Raw genomic sequence first — 24,006 nt, forward strand, 5'->3', positions numbered from 1 at the left:
TACCCTCATAAAAAATCAGAAATCCATAAACCAAGTAAATAGAATTATTGCACTAAGAATAGCTAGAGCTGCTAGAACTGTCTCCTACGAGGCTGCATTCGTTATCTCAAGCATCCCTCCCTCAGATCTTCATGCCTCTTTTCTTATGCGCATGGAAGATAGAAAATCTGGTCTATTAAACGACTCATATAATCCTCTTTCAAATAAATTTGACGACGCACTCTACCATCACTGGCAGGACCTTTGGGACAACGCCTCCAGAGGAAGACACACCCATTCCATCATCACAGACATTAAGAGTTGGGTAGAAAGACCACACGGCGGTAACTCCTTCCACCTCACACAGATCCTAACTGGGCACGGTAGCTTTGGCCCTCATAGAGTTAAATATAAAAAAGATAACAGTAATATATGCCCCTGTAAATCTGACGTAGACACCGTTGAACATACTGTTTCCTTTTGTCATCTCTGGGACTCCAAACGCTCTTCAATAGAACATCTTTTTGATAACCCTCCCACTCTCCGTCATTTAATCAATCAACTGGTTTCTACGACAGATAACTGGCAAGCTGTAATCAAATTCTTAACTCTAGTTATAAGAGATAAAGACAGACTGTATGATAACCGAAATCTTACCCTTATACCTCGAGATACAAAAGACGCATTCAGTCTTCTAACTTAGCTCCTATTCCTGTCCCTGCCTCCTTAGCCAAAAGAATTAGAATTAATATATCTCGAGATTAATATACTTAAGTTTACTCTGTAACAACATTGTCTCATTGTTATAAATGTTAAAATGTTTTAACTCATACAAATAAACATTGTTATACACACATTCTCCATTTTCTCCATTTTCTCTCTCCTATGAACCAACCGGCGACTATATTTTAAATATATTCTAAGTACAATGAGGGATCAATATTAACAAAAAATTATAAATAAAAAATTTAACTATAACTTTATCAGCTGTAACAAACTAATCTCTACTACTCCTATAATTTCGGCGATTCGCGAGACGGACGTCCAGTTCGGGGGTAACACACTCAAAGGTATGTAAAATAACTTAATTGAACTAATAAATCCTGTTAAGAACCCCTTATAGAACTACCTAAAATCATTTAAACAATTGGGGTCGCTTCTTGCTTTAGTTACATCATTAACAGAGCTGTTGTTGCTGCCTGACTAGCTCATGCTGCTATGGATGGCCTTAATTTGGCATTGTGTCTTGCAGATAGGGCTTTTCCCAGGGAAGCATAACACTCTATGGGTTTCTTTTGCCAGTCCTGGTTCGTGCCCCTGGGGCTTCGGTGTAGATTTGCACTTTGACCCTTACCCTTCCTGGGCGCGTCATGGCTGATAAAAGTCTCCCAGCCGATCCCTTTAGTCTCCTGATCCATCCTCTAGTGTTCGATCTAATCGCCGGCCCTCCTTGTCCCCCCTTCGGTCATTAGCACGCGTCGATTACTGTGAGGACTGACCTTTTGAACTCTGGTTGGAATGAATAAACGGTGACCGTGCCCTGGCTCTTGGATTCCTGCGGTTCTCTCGTGGGCGGGGGCATCATCCGCATAGGATTCGTGATCTTGTGATTTTCTTTAAATCACAGACTGGAAGAAATGATAGAGAGTTAGCGCGGGTGTGCGGTCTCCCCGTCTTGGACGGGTGTTTTCCGTACCCGCCGACGACCCTGACTAGTCAGATGTGATTAAATGATATCCATCGACCCTTTATCGATTCGTCGGGAGGGTGCGGTGAGCGGGTCTGCCCAGTCCCATCTGGATCATTTTCGGTGGGAGTACAGTTCCTGGCTGTCTCTTTCTTGACCCTTGTACGGCTCTCATCATGGGTGTTCCCTTTGGACTCGGCTAGCCTATGGCGCCCTCCCAGTTGGTCTCCCTATTCGGAGGCATTGCTGGGAAGTTCTGGGGCGCGGACGCCGCTAACCTGCTGCCTTCCCTCTCTTAGTTTGTTTAAATGGGAGCTTTTGGGGTGTTTGGGGGCTTCCTCGGGGACCATGGATCTACGCGATGAATTCTCGTTTTGGTTGGAGCTGCTCTACCTACTAATGACTACTATTAGTCCGAAGCGATTAACTCAGAATCCAATGGACTAGCGACGTCATCGAGGGGGTATGAAAATGGGTTGTCCGATCTGCTTTTGAGGCGCTTTCGACTGGAGTATAGATCCTGGCTGTCTTCGCCGACCCTCGTACAGCTCTTGTCATGGGCGCTTCTTTCCAGATCGCGGTAACCCACAGATCCTACGCTGGTACCCCTGTGTCTGTCCGCCCATTGTCCAGCTCGTCTCTCGACTGGTGCAGGTCCTGCGGGGAACCTTGATGCATTGAACGCTATGGTTTCTATCTTTGTCTCAATTTTGTATAAATTTTCCCTCACCATGGGAGAGGCAATATGGGTTTTCCCTATCACACTGTCAAAAGGAGCAACCGAGCTTGTCGATGAACCTCTCTAAAGGATCGAAGTGATTATATTTATCCACTGATCTAACGGACTCATCGGGGAAGCTTGGAAATAGGCTTGTCCTATCTGGTGGAAGCGTTTTTTCAGTGGGAGCAAGGATCCTGGCTGTCTTCATTGACCCTCGCACGGCTCGCATCATGGATGATTCTTCCCAGATTTGAGCGACCTATAGTTCCTACCCTGGGGTCCTCGCGTCCGTCCGATCGCTGGGTGGATCCAGTCTGGGAGTCCATGGAATCCCACTATGCCTGCTGATGTCTTTCCCCCTGGTCCAAAGGGATTAAAACTCTTATCCATTGGACTATGGGATTCTTCGGGAAGGCAAGTAAATGGGCCTCTCTGATCTCGTCTGGATCGCTTTCGAGGAGAGTATAGATCTTGGCTGTCATTACTGACCCTTGCACGGCTCTCATCACGGGTAGTCCTTTCCAGATCCGAGCCGCCCCTTGATTCCTCTGTTTCCCACCCTGGTGACCTTATACCTATCATCACTTGACTGATGCGAGGCATTCTGGGGAATTTTGAAGTGCGATGGATCGACATACCCCCCCCCCCCCCCCTCTTCCAAAATCAACTCCTACAGCGGCATCACTCCTTTTCTTTTCGGGATTGCCGCACATACCGATAACCCCTATCTAGTCCGAAGTTATAAAACACATATCCATTGGACTTTCGGGTTCTTCGGGAATGTGTGGAAATAGATTATTCCGATCTCGCTGGGATCGCACTCGTTGGGAGTTTAGACCTTGTCTGGCTCTCTTCGCGGGGGATCCCTCCTGGATGCGGATGACCTATAGTCCCTCCCCTGCTCTTCCTGCCCCTGTCCGCTCGTTGTTGGTACTACTCGCTTTTGACCGGTACAGGGTCTCCGGGGAATTCCTGACGGGATGCATCGACTGATCCTTCCCCTAGTTGGAGGGGCCTCTGGTTGCCCCACTGGCGCTCAGGATTGGGGGGGTTTTGGATCCATAATATGCGGATGACTCCCCACGGGCGCGAGAGTTTTCTCTGCCATAGGATTTGATTTGCCCTGGATGGGCTACCGTCTTCAATCACAGCCGACTCGATACGAGATGACTCATAGGTCCGTTGCTGCTGGCCGACGGACTCAAGGTAAGGATATACGGTGTGAAATTCGAGCCTTGGATGGATCGGGGGCCTTATTGGGGTCGGTAGTAGTAGCCTAGCTGTAAATTCACCCTTCTCCTCATACACAACCATTGCTAAACCAGCTCACCTCATCATTACGCTCAAAAGACCATTCTGGAAATGGTTAGTAGCTAGTCTAATATCACTCATACCCATTCTCATTCACAAATTCCATTAAAGGGAGAGATTACCTCTCTCTTCTCCTATTATTAAATTTTATTTTTTTTTCTATCCTGGAAAGTACACTTGCTATATTTGACCTCTATTCGATGCCCTTACTGGCTAGACTATACGTATCTTGTCAACAAGAGTGGACTGGCTTGTCTGGGCGCGGATAGAGTGGAAAACGAATTGAACATTTGCTCTCTTCATGATTGATTCGCTCACTTAAGAGAGTGATTGTTCAAAATGCATTTGTGCTCTTCCCCCCAATCTCTCGGTTGGAGTGTTTGGTGTAACTCGGGGGGGAAGGGGGGGGGATTCTATTGTTATGTAATCGCGACACTAGAACTCTAATCGAGAGTACTATTCACCCCATCCCCACCCCCATTAACATTGTTTCAGGACTTAACTCTACTCTCCTCTCTTCGGATCGGGTGAAACCGATCCAAAAGCGACTTAAATGTCGTCCCATAGTCCACTGGTAGCTGAAGAAATACTAACTAAAAACCGGCCCAGTGTTAACTCATGGATGGGTTTTGGTGGGTAGGTGCGGAATAACCGTAAATCCTATCGAATGCGCAGGTGAAATTAAGGTAAGGGTGATAAGGTCTTAATTTTCCGCATGCATTCCTTAGGTCGATAGCAAGTCCCACACTACCTGAGCAAAGGATGGCTCAGTTGAGACATCGTTTGCGCCGGTGAACATGAGTTTTCGCAGCCATGTCAATCCAAAAAAAAAAAAAAGGGTCAGGAATGGAAGGTGACAGGAGGTAGCGCTCTTAACGGGATCCCTCAAACCCTCTGTAGCCAACATTACGGAACGAAAAACGAGGGAGAATTGTCCAGCGTTATTTTTCGAACGATTTCAATGTTTTTGGGCTTGTTGGAATCGCTAGGACTCCCACCTTGTCATAAATAAAGCCGTGTTTTCCACATAACGTAAAAAAAATAAAATTGTTTAAAAATTGGCATTAATAATATTTAAACTCAAAACAAATTGAAATATCGGGCTTCTTAATGACAAGGTGCTAGACCTAACGATTCCAATAAGCCCAAAAACATTGAAATCGGTTGAGAAATAGAGCCATACCATTGTCCCGCGTTTTTAAGGTGGACGCAAACCGAAAATTTGCAGGAAGGAAGTTAGCCTCCCGCTCCTATCGAAGCACACGTTTAAGTGTTCCCCTACTCGAGCATCGAAACTTATTGCAAAAGCTTTCCTCATATTTACGCTATTCCCCTATCTGTAGCTATACATATATAAATGCCGCTAAAATAATGTTGAGAACATTTCATCTTGCCGATATAATGAAATTGTTAAAAATGCAATTATCAATTTGAAAATAAAATTATAGAAAAGGAGATTTCGTAATGCTTGAAATATAAGGCATACGGCGAATCGCGGTACAATGGTACAGTCGTATTTTTCAACAGAATTTGATGAGATTAGTAATAATTAAAGCCATTTTTCATGCGGATTGTCCTAAAAAGCTCGCATTTTCGATAAAGCTTATAGTTTTTCAGGTATGAATGATTGAAGTTACACGGCGTACAGATACATATTTCTTTTCTCGCGTAGGTCAGCTGTTGCGCACGCCCATCTTCAATCGTTCATAACTGGCAAACTATAAGCTTTATCGAAAATGCGAGCTCTTCAGGACAATCTACATGAAGAATGGCTTTAGTTATGACTAGTCTCATCGAATTCTGTTGAAAAATACGACTGTACCATTGTACCGCATTTCGCCGTATGCCTTATATTTCAAGTGTTACAAAATCACCTTTTCTACAATTTTATTTCAAAATGATAATTGCATTTTTAGCAATTTTATTATATCGGCAAGATGAAATGCTCTCGACATTATTTTAATGGTATTTATATGTATAGCTACAGATAGGGGAATAGCGTAAATATGAGGAAAGCTTCGCAGTAAGTTTCGATGCTGGAGTGGGGGAATACGTTAGCGTGAGCCGCGAGAGGGGCGAAAGGCCTGCTTCCTTCCTAAAAATTGTTGGTTTTCGTCCACCTCAAAAACGCGGGACAATGGTACGGCTCTATTTCTCAACCGATTTCAATGTTTGTGGGCTTGTTGGAATCGTTAGGTCTGGCACCTCGTCATAAAGAAGCCCAATTTTTCAATTTGTTTTGCGTTTAAATATTATTAATGCGAATTTTTAAACAATTTAATTTTTTTTTGGAAAATACGGCTTTATTTATGTTAACGGTCAGATGGCATATGATATAGGAAGTGATAAGAGAAAACTATCATGCAATATCGTTGTAGCTTATTAAGTGAAGAGCGATGCCAAAGTAGTCCGTAGAGTACGGAATTGCCGGTAAGGAATTCTGTGGCTTCAAACCCCCCTGATAAGAATGATCTAGTCATTCTTAGGCTGCATTGACCCCGATAGGGAGCTAGCTCCATGGTATATGAGGGTCCCACGTTGCACGGGAAAGCCGAAAGGCGGGCCGTGGCACGTCACGGGTTATCGAACGAAATGGCATAAATGGAGCTCAATAGATGATATTGGAAAAAATGTATTGATCATAGTATAGTGTTCTCTTGTTTTTTCCTCCTTTATAAATTTAATCTAAATGATCTTAGCAATATCATTAATGTGAATTTAGAAGTAGAGGGGACAATTTCATGGTCTCTTTCTTTGCAAATTTGTTTTATGTTACTAAGGTAACTGATTTGTTATTTTTAATAGTATGAATATTGTATTAAGTTATGAATTGTAACGAGCGGACGTGTTGTCAATAACGTTAAATTAATTTGTTGAAAAGTTATTATAAAATTGTAAACTGCACGTTGTGATTAAGACTGTATTAAACTATTGTTATTATGCAAAGTGACCATTTATTTATGAATAATCATCAATTGTAACTTAGTAAATAACAATTTGGTGCCGAAACCCGGGAATTAATATGGGGGAATTTATTTGTGCATTGGTGATTTGATAAGTGGTCAGAGGTTCAAGTAGTGAAAGTGATTTTATCAGAATATTATGCCACCTAAGAGAAATAACAAAAGTAGTACGGGGCAAGCGGAAGTGAATTCGATAGATATACAACAGCCTAGAAAGAAAAGAAGGTTGGCTGAGTGTCGAACCACTCGAAAGAAGGATAATAATGTGGCTGCAAAGAAGAAAAATGTAGAACGGCAAAAAGGAGAAAAAAAGGCAGCTACTAGGAGGAATAATTCAAGAAGCGTTGCATCGACATTAGCAGCTAAAGATGCGGGAGATGCAGTGGAAAGGAGAAGTAGTCAGCAGCGAGGGGAAGCATCACCAGTCATCGACAGAGTTGAGGAGAGCGGAGAGCAGCAGCAGGGATTATCGCACGATATCATTGGGGATGTGGACAACATGGAGCAGCAGCAGGGCTGTTCGGAAAGAGAGGATGTGCAACAGTTATTGGAAGTATCTCCAGCAGGGGTCAATGTCGAGGAGCAGTTTGGACATCGATCAAGGTCGACGAGAGGAAGCGTGAGCGGATCGATAATAAATATTATACCTAGTAGAAGTAGAATTAGATGTAATAGATTAAATGTAAGCGAAGAAAGGGACCCTGTAGAGGTTAGGTCGCGAGATAATAGATTACCGGGATGTAGTTCGATTATAAATAATTTCAGTTCGGAGAATAACCCTGAAATAGCATCAAGTGGGGAGGAGCGTAGAAGAGACGCGCGAGGTAATAATTGCGAATGGCTTGAGGACAGGTGTTTGCCAGACAACTTCAGCATGATGCATGAAAAGAGAAGGGTGTATGAAAACGATGTTGCTAATGAGTCAATAAGAAAATTGACAAATGCAATAGAGTCAACTTTGCGTGTAGTGCAGGAAAATTCTATTTCAGAAGGGAACTCTAGGCTGGTGAATAGGTTAACATCGGCAAAAGTTTTACCCATTTTCTCCGGGGATCCTATGGAGTGGATGCACTTCAAAGAGACGTTTGAATTAACGTCCGAATTAGCGGGATATACGCCTAGGGAAAATGTATCGCGATTGTTTTCGGCATTACAGGGAGAAGCACGAGAAGCAGTTCAGGCGTTATTAGGAACCGGTCGTGATGCGGATACCATCATGAAAACGTTAGAATTGCTTTTTGGAAATAAAAAGATATTGGCGCGTAAGATTGTAAAAGATATTCAGGAGTTGCCTGCCATGAATACTGGCGAAATCAGTTTGACGCGCTTTGCGGCGAAACTGCGAAACGCAGTTTCGGCGTTTAAATCGCTTAGACTTGTAGGTCATCTGCATAACCCAGAATTGGTGCAAGGTGTAGCGAAAAATTTACTCTCTGCACTTAAATATGGGTATAATAAATATGCTGCAGCAGAAGATGCAGATAAGGCTGAGTTGGAAAAGTTGGCTGATTATCTGTATCATGGGGCTGAGTTAGCTGTGGCAGGCGGTATTTTTGATATAGAACCTGAAGTTATAGATAGGTTAGGCGCGTCGAGCAAGCTGCCGGCCCGAAGTAGAATAAATAAAACGGTAGCTATGGTAACGCGGGTAGATGTGGAATCTGAACATGTGGGTAAAGTAACACGAGAATTTTCATGTGATATTTGTAAACGCAACAATCACAAACCAGCTGATTGCAGAAATTTAATTCGAGAAAATGTCGATAGGAGGCGATTTTTAGTCCGTAAATTTCGCCTATGTTATAAATGTTTGGAGGCAGGTCATAGGCAGGATGAATGTAAGGCAGAGAATTGCAATAAATGTAAACGAAGACATCATACTCTATTGCATGTGCAGAGGCAAATTAATGATGGTAAAAATGAAATGGGTAATGCAAAGAATAATGAATTATCAGAACCATCTATGGCGCAACAATTTAGCGGGATGGTAGAAAGAATTAATAATGATAGACAATGACAATTACCGTGTGCACTTTTGAAAATAGTGCCAGTACAAGTATCTAGTTTATCGGGTAAAATAAAAACATTTGCTATGCTAGATGACGGATCGACTATTACGTTAATCAGCCAGAATATTGTAAAAAAACTGGGAATTAGAGGTACGCGTGTTGGAATTGAAATAAAAGGTTTAAATAATCAAGAGATTGTATCGGCGTGTTGTGAAAAGGTTTCTTTTGAAATTTGTGGAGACGATGAGAACTATTTTGTTAATAATGCGGTTGCAGTACCTGGCTTAGGTCTTCCGTTACAAACATTATCAGCAGATACAGTAAGAAGTATTGCACGAAATGAAGGCGTTTTTATTCAACCGTACAACAATGCAAAACCTGAAATATTAATAGGGCAGGATAATTGGAAAATTCTTATGACTTTTGAGACAAGAGAAATTAGAGAAACGGGAATGGCCCTTTCCTTAACATCATTAGGCTGGATAGTTCACGGCGTAAAATGTCATATTAATTCTCGTCAAGAAACAGTAGCTTATGCTCAGGCTAACGTTATTGAAAATGAAGAGGAAGAAATTGGCGAAAGAAAGAAACTTGATGAGTTGATAAAAAAGTATTTTCAAATAGATGACTTTGGAGTTCGTGAAATTATACGATCAAATATAAAGCATGAGAGGGTATTGCATATATTAGAAGAAACAACTAGGCGCGTAGAAAAGGGATGGGAAACGGGTTTATTATGGAAAAAGGAAGTATTGCCTTTAGTTAATACGAAAAGGACGGCGATGAGAAGACTTTGTTCTCAGGAGCGTAAAATTGACAAAGATGAAAATTATGGAGGATTATACTATAGAGAAATTCAGCGATTAATTGATAATGGATATGCTAGGAAAGTGACTGATGAAGATAACAAATTGAACAGATGGTTTATATCTCATTTTGGTGTGTTCAATGCAAATAAGCCAAATAAAATTAGGATAGTATTTGACTTAGCAGAAGAAACAAATGGAGAAAGCTTGAATGGTCAATTGGAGCAAGGACCGGACTTATTGCAGTCAATGATTGGTGTACTTATGAGATTTCGTTTGTATGCAGTAGCCTTAAAAGCGGATATTGCCGACATGTACATGAGAGTAAGTGTTAGGGAGGAGGATCGTTTAGCTCAGAGTTTTTTATGGAGAGGCAAGAACAGGAAAAGTGAGCCTGAAGTTTTTGAGATGACGTGTTTGCTATTTGGTGCTAAATCGTCACAATGCAGTGCCATTTATGTAAAAGACAGGAATGCAGATCTATTTGCTGAAAGTAAGCCGGAAGCTGTAAATGTTATAAAGAGAGATTGTTATGCTGATGATATATTAACAAGTCGAAAAACAGTAGAGGAGGCAGTTAGATTGGTAGAAGATATTACGGAAATTAATGGGCAGGCAAACTTTAATATGCATGGATGGGCCAGTAATAATGAGCAAGCTATCGCAATAGTCAAAGATAGAGCAGGAAATAAGGATTCGTCAAAAATGAAATTAGGTGAAAAGGGGGAGGAAAGAGTGTTGGGTATATTCTGGGATTATGTGACGGATAAACTTGGATTTAATGTAGGACTCAAAAAGGTAACAGCATGTATAATTGATGGCACAAGAAAGCCAACGAAGAGGGAATTTTTGAGAGTGATTATGTCAGTGTTTGATCCGTTGGGGCTTATAGCGCCATTTACTTTAAAATCAAAACTCTTGATGCAAGAAATTTGGAGAAGCGGTATTGACTGGGATGAACAAATAAGGGACGAAGAGCAAGTTGGATGGTTAGAATGGATTAAATGTCTGAATGAAGTTAGTAATTGTCGTGTTCCACGGTGCATTACTTTAAAAACAGGATCATATTTGCATGTAGAATTACATACATTTTGTGATGCAAGTATTAAGGCATATTCGGCTGTGAGTTATATGCGATTCATACAAGAAAACGAATTATTTCATGTTGTATTAATTATGGCCAAGTCAAGAGTTGCACCATTGAAGCCCTTGTCAATTCCTAGACTTGAATTACAAGCTGCATTGTTGGGGGCTCGGATTGCTAGGACAGTAGAACAGGAAATTGACATAAGGATAGATAGACGCATTTTTTGGTCGGATTCGGCTACGGTGATTAGATGGATTAAATCAGAACCACGGACGAAACAAGTATTTGTGGCACACCGTTTAGGAGAAATAAATGAATTGACGCGGAGTGAGGAATGGAAATGGGTGCCTACAAATGATAATCCAGCAGATTGTGCAACGAGGTGGGCAAAGGAAAATCTAGAGAAGAATGACTTATGGTTTCATGGACCAACTTTTTTAAGAAAAAGTGAATTAAGTTGGCCTCAAGAAAAAATATTAAAGGAGAAGGAGAAGAAGCATATTGATATGTTAGAAACACGGAAAATGAGCGTATTTGTTACTGCAGTAAGAGAGTTTAATATTCCGGTTATGGGAAAGTTTTTAGGTTGGAGAGGGTTATTGGTGGCAGCACGTCGTGTTCGTAAAGTTGTAGCTAAATGGAGGAGAATTCAGATAAATGATTACGACAATATGGAATACAATGAAAATTATTGGTTCAGGGTAATTCAGCAAGACTGTTTTAAGAAAGAGTTGATTGCTATACAGAATAATAAAGTCATTAGTAAGAATAGCAAAATAGCAAGTCTCAAGCCCTTTTTAGATAATCAAGGAATATTAAAAGCGGAAGGGCGAGTGACAAAAATGCAGGGGGAATATTTCAATAATCAGCCTGTCATTTTGAGTAATGATCATCCAGGGACTAAATTATTAATTAAAGAGTATCATAGACGAATGTATCATGCTAGTAATGAAACGGTAATAAATGAAATACGACAGCGATTTCATGTTATTGGATTAAGAAAAACTTTGCGTTCAATTGTACATGCATGTATCGTTTGTAGAGTTCGTCGGGGTAAGCCGCAAAGTCCTATGATGGCGTCGCTACCAGTAGGGCGTCTGGCATATAGGTTGAGACCATTTAGTCACTGCGGAATGGATTACTTTGGGCCATTTTATGTAAAAATTGGAAGGCGTAAAGAAAAACGATGGGGTGTATTATTTACATGTTTGACAACCAGAGCAATTCATTTAGAGTTAGCTGCTTCATTAACATCCGGATCTGCAATATTAGCCTTACAACGGTTATCAGCCCGCAGGGGGCGTCCGTTAGTAATTTATAGTGATAATGGAACAAACTTTAGGGGTGCGTGTAGAGAACTAAAAGAAGAAATAGCAAATATGAGGACAAATGAGCAACGGGAATATGCCTTAAAGTATGGTTTAAAATGGATATTCAATCCTCCTGACGCACCACATATGGGAGGTGCATGGGAGAGATTGATAAGGTCGGTCAAAGTAGCGGTAAGCACTGTGCTCAAAGATCAGTCGGTGGCAGAAGAAGTTCTATATACATTATTTACGGAAGTAGAGCATTCCGTAAATTCTAGACCTCTTACTCATGTTTCGGTTGATCCGCAAGATGAGGAAGCTTTAACTCCTAATCATTTCTTGATAGGATCATCATCCGGAGAGATAAAATTAGGTAAATATTAGTTGGAAAGTGTACAGCTGAGAAAACAATGGCGAATAGCACAGATTTTTGCAGATGCCTTTTGGAAGAGATGGTTACGTGAATATGTTCCGACTTTGATCCCTAGGAGAAAATGGTTAAAGCGCGAATGTCCGTTTAGCGTAGGAGACATAGTTTTAATAGTAGATTTACAGTCTCCACGTAATACATGGAAAAAAGGCAAAGTTGTTGAAGTGTATAAAGGAGCAGAGGGTGTAATTAGAGTTGTGAAGGTATCTACGGTTAATGGTCAATTCATACGTCCCGTTCACAAGTTGATCAAATTATTAGGTGAAAATTCGGTACAAAAATGAACAGTTTTTTTTTGTACGAAGGGGAGTATTGTTAACGGTCAGATGGCATATGATATAGGAAGTGATAAGAGAAAACTATCATGCAATATCGTTGTAGATTATTAAGTGAAGAGCGATGCCAAAGTAGTCCATAGAGTACGGAATTGCCGGTAAGGAATTCTGTGGCTTCAAACCCCCCTGATAAGAATGATCTAGTCATTCTTAGGCTGCATTGACCCCGATAGGGAGCTAGCTCCATGGTATATGAGGGTCCCACGTTGCACGGGAAAGCCGAAAGGCGGGCCGTGGCACGTCACGGGTTATCGAACGAAATGGCATAAATGGAGCTCAATAGATGATATTGGAAAAAATGTATTGATCATAGTATAGTGTTCTCTTGTTTTTTTCCTCCTTTATAAATTTAATCTAAATGATCTTAGCAATAACATTAATGTGAATTTAGAAGTAGAGGGGACAATTTCATGGTCTCTTTCTTTGCAAATTTGTTTTATGTTACTAAGGTAACTGAGTTGTTATTTTTAATAGTATGAATATTGTATTAAGTTATGAATTGTAACGAGCGGACGTGTTGTCAATAACGTTAAATTAATTTGTTGAAAAGTTATTATAAAATTGTAAACTGTACGTTGTGATTAAGACTGTATTAAACTATTGTTATTATGCAAAGTGACCATTTATTTATGAATAATCATCAATTGTAACTTTGTAAATAACAATTTATGACAAGGTGGGAGTCCTAATGATTCCAACATGCCCAAAAACGTTGAAATCGGTCGAAAAATAGCGCTGGACAATCTACCTCGTATTTCGTTTCGCAATTTTGGCTACAGAGGGCTTGAGGAATCCCGTTAATTGGTATAGTTTCACATGTATGCCTTTGGCCATACGGAACGGAGAAGTACGAGCTTCTTTTGTTTATCGAAAGGGAAGTGTTAACGAATGTAAAAATAAAGTAATTTTTCCGATGAATCGAAACCCTGATTTATCGGTTCAAAATTGATTTATTTCAGCAATAATGCTTGTACGGTATTAATGGTACATGGTTTGTCAATTTAGCTTATGTTCAAGAATATGTGGTTAAAATTGAAAGCATCATTTCTGACACACCCTGTACAGTATGTTGGGGTATTACCAACCACAACTTCAGATCGATACATAAGTTTTTCTAGGGAAAAGAGACATACACCTAGTAAGAAAAAGGAACTAGGAAAAATAGTAAAAACTGACAACAACAAAAATAGATAATGTGATATCTCACGATTGCATAAACCGATTGTAATATTTCTGGTCTCATTTTAAAGCACTTTGAAAATATTCTGACATGAGCATATCGTCAAATTATGAAATCTCAAATCTATATAGAAAAAAAGATTTAAAAAAAATGTTAGATGTTGGGGCGTACAATCTTGCTGTATAAGGGAAGTTAGTGACTCGACGGCATATGTAAATATATACTTGTTGTGGAGACACTACCGTGTCTCTTGATGTGCATCCTATTTATTATTATATGTTCTTGTAGCTGGCCTTAAGAGTTTTCCGAAACCTATCCTAATATTTTCATTTCATCCGGTAGTTAATGAGATTTTTAAATTTGAAAGTGAATACAGGTGTGGGTTTAGCTAACACACGTATACGTAAATACAGCATTTCCACGAGTTATTCGCTCATTACAGTTATTTATACATTTACTTTGCTTTGTCTTGTAAATTTCTGTATGAAATAAAAAAATGGAAAGAGTATTTTAAAAAACTCTTGTAGTCTGCTGCAAAAATATGTGAAAATATAAAGTGTGTATCAGTTTAAAAACAAGCTGCCTTTCGTGTAACCTTAAAATGAACTGACAAGATCAAATTTAAGAGTTCTGTATGTAAGTTATCTTCAACCGTATATTTTTTGTTGGAAGGATTATTTTCTAAAACGTTTAATCTTCTATATATTTAGTGAACAAACCTTTTCTACATAACCTGCATCAGAGTATACTGACCTCGTCACTGTTGACTACTAGTCAAACCTTTTCGCAGGTTTTTTTTTCTTTCTCTCGTTCCTTTTCGCGTTCTTTTTCCCGATTGACCTTGCGCTCTCTAATGAGTTCCATTCTTCTGGCTCGGTGTAAGCTGCCAGAAGGAAAAGTGGAATCTTCGACCGCCGCTGCCGCGGCGGCAGTCGCACCCCTCTCCACTGCCGTCTGCTCAATAAATTACTCAATTTTATTTTTCAGCAGGACTAACGAAGCAGCAGCAATTAAATCGCAATCAGGTCGAATGCCATTAGTCGAGCAATAAGGCACTCGATCTGCTTTTCCAGGATACCTGGCTGAGATACATACTTTCTGTATAAAACTAGCTGTCGAGCTCTTCGTAATAGGACTTTGGACTGCCGATGGATGAGCATGTCCATGGCCATGAGTGCTAAAGTAACCACCCATTTTTGGTTTGATATGCCTATTGTGCATCTCCATATGAACGATTTTCATAAATTCTATTTGTGCTGCCAGCTTTTGGATCTCCTCCTATAAATTTTCATGATTTATAATAGTTAAATACTGTACCAATTAGGTTATTAATTATTGTGTACTAGAGAGAAACAGAGGGAGAGAGAGTGGGAACGTAAAAATTACTCGAACCTTTAACTCTTCGTTCTCTTGAAATAGGTCGGTACCCTCTTCAGGTACCAAACCAATTCCATTCAATGAAAAACTAGCGGTTACTCCACGTGCCCTAGCTCTGCTATCCCATTGGTCACCTTGGCCTCGTAAAACTCGAATTACCTGCAGCAGATAGTTATCGAATTAGATCCAGCAGTTAAAACGCAACAGAGTAAGGGAACAAGAAGATGCGTTTTATATTTCTATACAATTGTAGGAGTTATTAATTTACTAACACGTTAGATGTCATCTGATTTTTCATTAAATAGACTTTTATGCCGTATGTACCGTCGGAATAATGTGCAATAGTTCGCAAAACAAAAGAATCACTAATCACTGCTTTGTTTTACTTCGCTATCATAATTTTTACTTTTGATAACATGACATCATTTTCTGTTATTAACCGTATATTCAGTCAGTGTAAGGGTAAATCCAGACTGGAGCATTTGTGTACGTAGGAAAGTTATTGGAATACTAATACTATATCCTATAAAAGTATATTATGGATAAAAGATAAAAGAATTCTAGAGTATTAGTACGTGAGAAGCGTTTGGGCGCGTAAAAATACTTAAGTTTGGATCTATCCTTAAAAGTAACATTGCCGTTTGACTTCCAGCAGTATATGTGGAAACTATCTTTTGCACAAGCAAATGATGAAGTTTGGAATCTTTATATGTTTAACGCTTGTTTCCTGAGTGGAGATAAAAAAAAAAGCAATGAAATAAATTTTTTTACATGCGAAATATGCTGCTTCTAATGGTGCTATGTAGATTATTCAAAAATCGATATTAATGAAATTACCAAAAAAAATTTAAAAGACAAAGATGAGATAATACACCTTTATTTTTAATTAATGATATGGAGATCAAAATGTATTCAAAGAAATATGAAAAATCATATATTTAAGGTTTGTACTTAAAATATATAATTACAGTTCCGAAATCTTGAAAAAATATGATTTAATATGTAATTAAAGACGGTAAATAAACGAACAGAATTTTTCGGTCAATTTTAACGTTAAATTCACAGAAATATTTACTATCAACTATATGTATACTGAGAAAAATAAAGTACATGAACTACCCTTCACGAGATATCCGCTACCCGAAAATGCAGCAAACATACACGTTATTCAAGGAACTATGGTATCCTTTAACGAATTGTGCTATTGTACTTATATATGATACTACATTTCTGAACTTTCCTAACACATTTGAAATAAATAGTATTGTACACAATAAACGGAGTTAAAGAATTTAGAAGAAGAGCTGTAGTACCTGAAAAGGTTTCTGCTGTACATCCTACACAAAGAGTGTATATGGGAGCGTCCAAGAGAAACCGGACTAAAGAACGCGCGAGGTACGATTTTCTAACATGTGGCTCTCTCTTCAACTCGATGTAGTTTCATGCCGTGTGGTTAGAAAAAAAGAAAAAAACATCATTTCGGAAGCTTTTTTTCTGCTCTTTCCGATGGTAGCCGTTATTTTGTAATTGGGATGCTCTTTAAGGGCGAAAAACTGAGTTGAACATTGGAAAAGCTTTTTCGCAAAATATGTCATTTTTTTCAGATTAAACTATACCATTCGAAAGGGTATATCTTAAACTACATAATTCTAAAGTTTCAAAGTGGAGAAGTAAATAGGTGATAAGTGGGTAATCAATAAAGATAGATGCGCACGGTCCGCCGTAACGCTCGAGACATGTGCTATGCCCTACTATACAGTTGTATGTTACGTACGGAGACGTCTAACTGTATTAGCATACCGTTTATCAACTATTTATTTCTCCACTATGAAAATTAATTGTTTCACACTTAATGATGTCGCCTTTATAATGTGATAATTAATTTTGAAAAAGAAAGTGGAATTTTGTAGGGAAAAAACTTCGTAATCGATGAACTAATTTTTCTATGTTAACAATGTTTCAAATAAATTATAATGATTACTTTTGAAACAGCAGGAAGAAACTGATTAAAATACCGCCTTATTTTAATTTCTGTTTTTTTATAATATCATGAAATCAAATCATATCCAGGTAAATAGTGTGGCGTCTATTAGGAAGTTGTTTTGTGAGAATTTATTTGTTTTTTCTAAAATAAAGGAAATCAGTCCTGCTTAAGCTTTAAATTGTGAAAAGTTTCGCATACATCAATTGAAACGTGTGGAAAAGATCTTGTTCCAGAAATCGGATTGATAATTATTTAAAATGTCCTTATCATCGTTTCGTCGATGCTGTAACCCTCTTTCTTTAAAGAAACATTCCAAAAATGTGAGAGTAATTACAAAAGCTGTGAGAGATCAGTTCCCTTCATTAGAAATGGAATCCAAAATTTGTGACTCGTGTAGAATAAAGGTTGAAGCAATAATTAATTCAAAGGAAATGATTACAGCAGAAGATTGTAGGGAGTTTGCTCTTAATTTGGAAAAGAAACTTAATGATGAAAATACATCGAAAAATGATAAACAATTGTTACTTCAATTACTTTCGGAAAGTTGGAGTATTCGTAAGATTGCTTCTTTTTCAAATTCACCTAAGTGGTTGTCTCAAAAATCGAAATTATTAAATAATGAAGGTGAGTGTTTATCATTAGAGAGGAAAGGCAGTTCTTGTATCTCAAAGGACACTTTAGATTTAGTGAAACTTTTTTACGATGATGATGAGAATAGCAGAATAATGCCTGGTTTAAAGGATACTAAATGTGTTAAGAATAATGATGGAACAAAAACATATATGCAGAAAAGGCTTGTTTTATTCAATTTAAGAGAATTGTATTTAAAATTCAAGGAGAAACATTCAGATAAGAAAATTGGATTTAGCAACTTTGCTAAACTTCGTCCTCCATATTGCGTTTTAGCTGGAACTAGTGGTACGCATTCAGTGTATGTATGCATTTACCACCAAAATGTCAAACTTATGTTAAGTGGCCTAAAAACATCAGGAGTACTATTTGAAATAATGGATAATTATAAGAACTGTATAACAGAAATTATATGCGAAGAACCAGCTGTTGATTGCTTTTTAAATTATTGCCAAAATTGTCCTGGAATTGTATCCTTGCAGCAAAAATTAAAAATATTCTTGCAGAATAATCCTGTTAAAGAAATTAAGTATCAAGTGCGGCAGACCACTGATCGGTCCAAATTGAACACTTACAGTTTCAAGTAAAACTTTTATCGACCAGTTTTTCACTGTTGCATAAATAAAAACCCATTCTTTTATTGCATATAAACAATCATCTTACTTTAAAAATCGGAAACAATTATTAACTCCTGGTGAATATTTAATATCCTTAGATTTTTCGGAAAATTATGCCTTCATTGCCCAGGATGCTACTCAATCATTTCATTATAATAATAATCAATGTAGTATAGCTACAGTAATTATTTATTATAAAGATTCAGAATCGATAATTCAACACAAAAGCTTAGGCATCTTCTCCGAAAATTTAACTCATGATACGGCTGCAGTCTCTTGTATCCAGGAAATAATTATAAATTTTCTAAAAACTTGTTTTGCTAATGTACAGACAGTTATTTATTTTACTGATGGTGCTAAGCAACACTTCAAAAACAAATACAATTTTTATAATCTTCTTCATCATTATAAGGACTTTGCTGGCAAAGCTGAGTGGCATTTTCATGCGACAGCACATGGTAAAAATGCTTGCGATGGAATAGGTGCTTCCATAAAAAGCAATACTAGAAGAACTAGCATACAAAAAATTAACGGCAATCCAATTTCAGATCCAAAAGGAATGTATGATTGGGCTAAAATTTATTTTAAAAATATAACTTGCTTCTACTCATCAAAAGATGAATATCTAAAATCATTAGATAAGCTGAATGGACGATTTAAATCTGCAAAGACCATCCCAGGAACGCAATCATTTCACTGCGTTAAAGTTCACAATAATTGACTAGAATTGAAAGTCTTTTCAGAAGCGGAAACTTCAGAATTATTTCCACGAGTTAAAAATATAAGTATTATCAAAAATAAATGTAAAAAAAAGTAACTGTAAAAAGAACAATTCAATCGAATGAAAAAACTTTGTTAAGACCAAGAAAAATAAAAAGGCAGAAATAGAACGATGTGTATTAATTTCTTTCTCATATACGTATATCATATTGTAAAACTCTATGATCTTAAAAAGAGTAACATTTCAATAAGCATCTTCTTGCTGTTTCAAAAGTAATCATTATAATTTATTTGAAACATTGTTAACATAGAAAAATTAGTTCATCGATTACGAAGTTTTTTCCCTACAAAATTCCACTTTCTTTTTCAAAATTAATTATCACATTATAAAGGCGACATCATTAAGTGTGAAACAATTAATTTTCATAGTGGAGAAATAAATAGTTGATAAACGGTATGCTAATACAGTTAGACGTCTCCGTACGTAACATACAACTGTATAGTAGGGCATAGCACATGTCTCGAGCGTTACGGCGGACCGTGCGCATCTATCTTTATTGATTACCCACTTATCACCTATTTACTTCTCCACTTTGAAACTTTAGAATTATGTAGTTTAAGATATACCCTTTCGAATGGTATAGTTTAATCTGAAAAAAATGACATATTTTGCGAAAAAGCTTTTCCAATGTTCAACTCAGTTTTTCGCCCTTAAAGAGCATCCCAATTACAAAATAACGGCTACCATCGGAAAGAGCAGAAAAAAAGCTTTCGAAACGATGTTTTTTTCTTTTTTTCTAACCACACGGCATGAAACTACATCGAGTTGAAGAGAGAGCCACATGTTAGAAAATCGTACCTCGCGCGTTCTTTTGTCCGGTTTCTCTTGGACGCTCCCATATACTCTCTTACAAGAATGAAGCTTTTGCACCAAATTTTTTTCAGTGTAGTAATCACGGAATATATCAACACACACATACACATACACACACACAAATATTTAACATTTAATTGACTATGATTAAATATAAATGTGCATGCGCAAAGGAAGATGTTAAAAATAGATCGATTTTTCCACGGAGATGGAACCTAAACTAAACATCGTTTCTTATATTTTTTTATTGTGGAATGCATTAGTGATGCTCGTTTTGCCCTAAACGATGGGGAAAATATGGAAAAATTGATAAAAAAAACCAGAAATAAAGATATTTTTCAAATAATAGATCGATTTTTGCTTCTTTGATGGAACCTAAATTAGATATGGTTTCTTATAGTTTTCCTATCGTAAAATACATAACTGAAACTCGTTTTACCCTAAACGATGTAGAAAGTACAAAAAAAAAACTTGACAGAAGGGCAGGAGAAACATGTTCTTCCTATTAAAAGCATTTACATAGGTAATGACCGGCATATATGGCGTCCCTTGATGCATTTAGGAACCACGTTATAAAGTCCCTCACCATCAGTAGCTCAAGACGGAAAGCTCATTTAGCATATATTTTAGATAAAAAAAAACTTTAAATTTTATTATTCGAAGATTATTTAATCTAAATTGTATGCTAACTTGCGCTTTCCGTTTCGAGTTACTGATGGTAAGGGACCCTAACACGCAGTTCCTAAATGCATCAAGGGACGCCATATACAGGGTTTTTTCCTAAGAGCGGAGCATAGGAGATTCGTGTTAGTTGACTATAGCACTCGGAATGATCGAATCTGAGAGCGCTGATTGGTCAATATTGCGTAGTACCAACATATAATAGGCCGTTACCAATAGTTAAATACAAAAAATGAGATTCATCCGCCATATTGGTGTGGAGAATGTTTACATGCTAATCCTAGCAGAAAGATGTGTAAAATGGAGAAATGTCAAATGGTAAGGTTAATACAGTAAAAATTGAAAATAATGAATGAAAAGTACGAATAATCTTCATGTTCATTCAAAGTATTCATTTTTAACTTTAGTGACGACAACATTTGACATTTTTCCATTTTACAGCTCTTTCTGCTACGATCAGCATGTAAACATTCTCCACACCTATATGGCGGATGAATCTCATTTTTTGTATCCAACTATTGGTAACGGCCTATTATATGTTGGTACTACGCAATATTGACCAATCAGCGCTCTCAGATTCGATCATTCCGAGTGCTATAGTCAACTAACACGAATCTCCTATGCTCCGCTGTTAGGAAAAGACCCTGTATAGAAATTTGATCAATCATCGGTGCACAAATGTCCTAAAGTTTAACGGTTAATTTTTACGTACATACTTTATTTGCCTAAATAGCTGGTAAATTGCAAAAACGTAAAAAAATTGAATTTTTTTTTCATTAATTTTTTCCATAAGAACTAAAGGCTTAAATGAATATTATTTGAGAATAAAAATGTCTTAAAATTAAGTGAGGAATTTTTTGGAGACATTAATTAATATTTTAATTTTGCAACTTATCAAAAAATAAAAAATTATCTCTAAAAATACTGAAAGAAATTGGGAGTATCTTTCAATCAATTCTAAGGTATTTTTATTCTTAAACAGTTTTGATTAAACTCTATAATTCTTGAGAAAAAAATTATTAAAGTATGTCTATACTTTTCAAATTACATGCAGTTAAATTTAAATAATTTTTCTCTCGATAACTGAAAAGTTTGATCAAAATTGTTTAAGAATAAAAATATCTTAGAATTAATTGAAAGATACTCTTGAATGTTTTTAGTAGTTTTAGAGATCATTTTTGATTTTTTGAAAAATTGCGAAATTAAAATATTCAAAAAATTTCTCCAAAAAATCTTTAAAAACCTTTAAAAAAATATTTAAATTCCCAATTTAATTCTAAGACATTTTTATTTTCGAATAATTTTTATTGAAGCCATTAGTGCTTATGAAAAAAATAAATGAAGAGAAAATTCAATTTTTTTTACTTTTTTGCATTTTACCACCCGTCTTAGCAAATAAGGTATCATGTAAAAATTAACCGTTAAACTTGTGGAAAGTTGTGCACCGATGGTTGATCAAATCTCCATCTATTTATAAGTTTTATGACTGAAAAAAATTGGAAACTTCGAAAATGAAAAAATTTTGAAATTTTTTTGAACAAAAAAAGCCATATTTAATTTACTGTTCCAAATTTATTGATTTTGAGCCCGGATTTTGATTCAGCACGCCCAAAAACATAAATAATTATACTTTAGACCCAGTTACTACATCGTTTAATATCTGAAATTCAGCTACAAAAACATAGTCCAAAATCGACCGTCTTCCGCTTTAATGGGTTACTCCGGTATATTTCTGGAAACGAGAGAGTGATGTAATTTTTTCAGACCGCTCTTTCACCCTTTCTCTAGATCTTCGTTCGTTTACTCAATGAGCTGAGCCAAAGCAGAATCAATTTCACCCAGCTTTAATGATAGCTAACCGTATACCAGATTAGTTATTATAAAATATTTATAAATAGTCATTAACTTATTAGGTTCTATAATAAATAAATATATGCAACTTAAACCCGCCAGTAGTCGCGTGGGGTGCCACAGACGCCCCGTTTGTTGTTCGTTCCTCGACGTAAAGTATTTATGAATAAAAATTTATTTTTCAATAAATGTCTTCTATGCAATGTTTCCTTTAGCATATAACAGTAGTTGCATTTCTTTAATCCATTAACGCCTAAGCGTTTCGATTTTGATGCACACTTTCAACGCGATTATTTTGTGTGTTTTCGACATTCAAACAATTTTATTTTTATATATTCTTACGTAGAATTTGAAGCTCTTTAATAATCCGGGATCGAAATTTTGATGATACATCAGGAAAAAAAATATGGTCGTTTTAATCATGAAAAACGTGAAAAATTTCGACAAAAATGCTTTTTTGGATTTTTTTACTATGTTACCGCAAAATAATCGTGTTGCAATTATGATCAGTGGTGATCGGAATAGTTATAGTATAATTCAGAATTTTTTTAAAATTATTGAGCCATCCCTTTTTACAATATGGTGGCAGGAACATTAATATTCTGGAAATACCTAAACTAATTTTATTCTTGTAAACTCTATTTCGTATAACACAAATTATCTAAGAACAAAAATACCTTACGGCCGTATTCATAGTCGGTCCTTAACGGGATCACTCACGCGTGCTTTACCGACAGTACAAGTCAATAAACAATTAGTTTAATAAAATTCGAATGTGAAGCAAATTGCAAAAACGGGCTTCTTTATGACAAGGTGCCAATTCTAACGAGTCAATCGAGCTTAAAAAAACTCAAATTGGATGAAGAATAACGCTGTACCACTGTCCCGCGTTCTTGAAGTGGAAATAACCAAAAGTAACCTCTCTTCAAGAACGTGGCACAATGGTACAGCGTTATTTTTCAACTAATTTGAGTGTTTTTGAGTTCGTTTGATTCGTTAGGACTGGCACATTATCCAACAAACGCCCGATTGTTCAATTTGCTTTGCATTTGAATTTTATTAAACTACCAATTGATTGACTTGAACTGTCGATAAAGTAGGTGTGAGGGGGATCCCGTTAAGGACCTCCTTAGCTAAGGACCTCCTTACTATCTAAGCAAGAAAATCAATCAATCACGAAACAGATTGCAGCAGCCATATTAGAAACATTTTTTGTGATTCGCTAATTTCTTTTAGATCGTAATCTCTAGAATACTTTAGTGTATTTATAGTATATGATATATATGTATAAGCTATTTGGTTTCCTTTCCTCAAGGAAGGTCTGATACTTCCTTGAGGATAATATTCCTTTACTATAAAAATATAGGGACTTTTTATGCCGTACAGTTGGCAGCATTGGTAGATAGGTAAACTTTGCTATAGTATATTAACCATGGTAGTAATGAATAGATTAC

The 24,006-nt window shown here is 37.1% G+C and overlaps 2 protein-coding genes across 5 annotated transcripts in view; one reads left to right on the plus strand and one right to left on the minus strand.

Moving 5' to 3' along the window:
- Nucleotides 1–24,006, minus strand: part of LOC136778139 (probable G-protein coupled receptor CG31760) — a 278,811-nt gene that overhangs the window by 25,929 nt on the left and 228,876 nt on the right. For 2 of the 4 annotated variants that reach the window (XM_066734758.1, XM_066734751.1), the window contains exons 15-17: nt 15,211–15,354; nt 14,914–15,096; nt 14,572–14,775 (exon numbers count right to left, since the gene is read on the minus strand). In XM_066734758.1, coding sequence (XP_066590855.1) covers nt 14,593–14,775; nt 14,914–15,096; nt 15,211–15,354 — 510 coding nt within the window. In that variant the 3' untranslated portion in view covers nt 14,572–14,592. The remainder of the gene's footprint in view (nt 1–14,571; nt 14,776–14,913; nt 15,097–15,210; nt 15,355–24,006) is intronic. The other 2 variants (XM_066734756.1, XM_066734765.1) reach the window with 1 other exon arrangement.
- Nucleotides 8,754–12,587, plus strand: LOC136780887 (uncharacterized). The gene is made up of 2 exons (XM_066739470.1): nt 8,754–12,246; nt 12,310–12,587. The coding sequence occupies exons 1-2, from the start codon at nt 8,754–8,756 to the stop codon at nt 12,585–12,587; spliced, it is 3,771 nt and encodes a 1,256-aa protein (XP_066595567.1).

This window comes from Prorops nasuta, unplaced genomic scaffold, assembly GCF_024137725.1.
Source record: "Prorops nasuta isolate Cenicafe-Biocafe unplaced genomic scaffold, Cenicafe_Pnas_1.2 PNAS00002, whole genome shotgun sequence".
NCBI lineage: Eukaryota > Metazoa > Arthropoda > Insecta > Hymenoptera > Bethylidae > Prorops > Prorops nasuta.

Coding starts and splice junctions, on each gene's coding strand:
- LOC136780887 (XM_066739470.1), top strand. CDS start 8,754: ATGCTAGATGACGGATCGACTATTACGTTAATCAGCCAGAATATTGTA. Junction 12,247..12,309: donor ATCCGGAGAGATAAAATTAG/GTAAATATTAGT, acceptor AGATTTTTGCAG/ATGCCTTTTGGAAGAGATGG.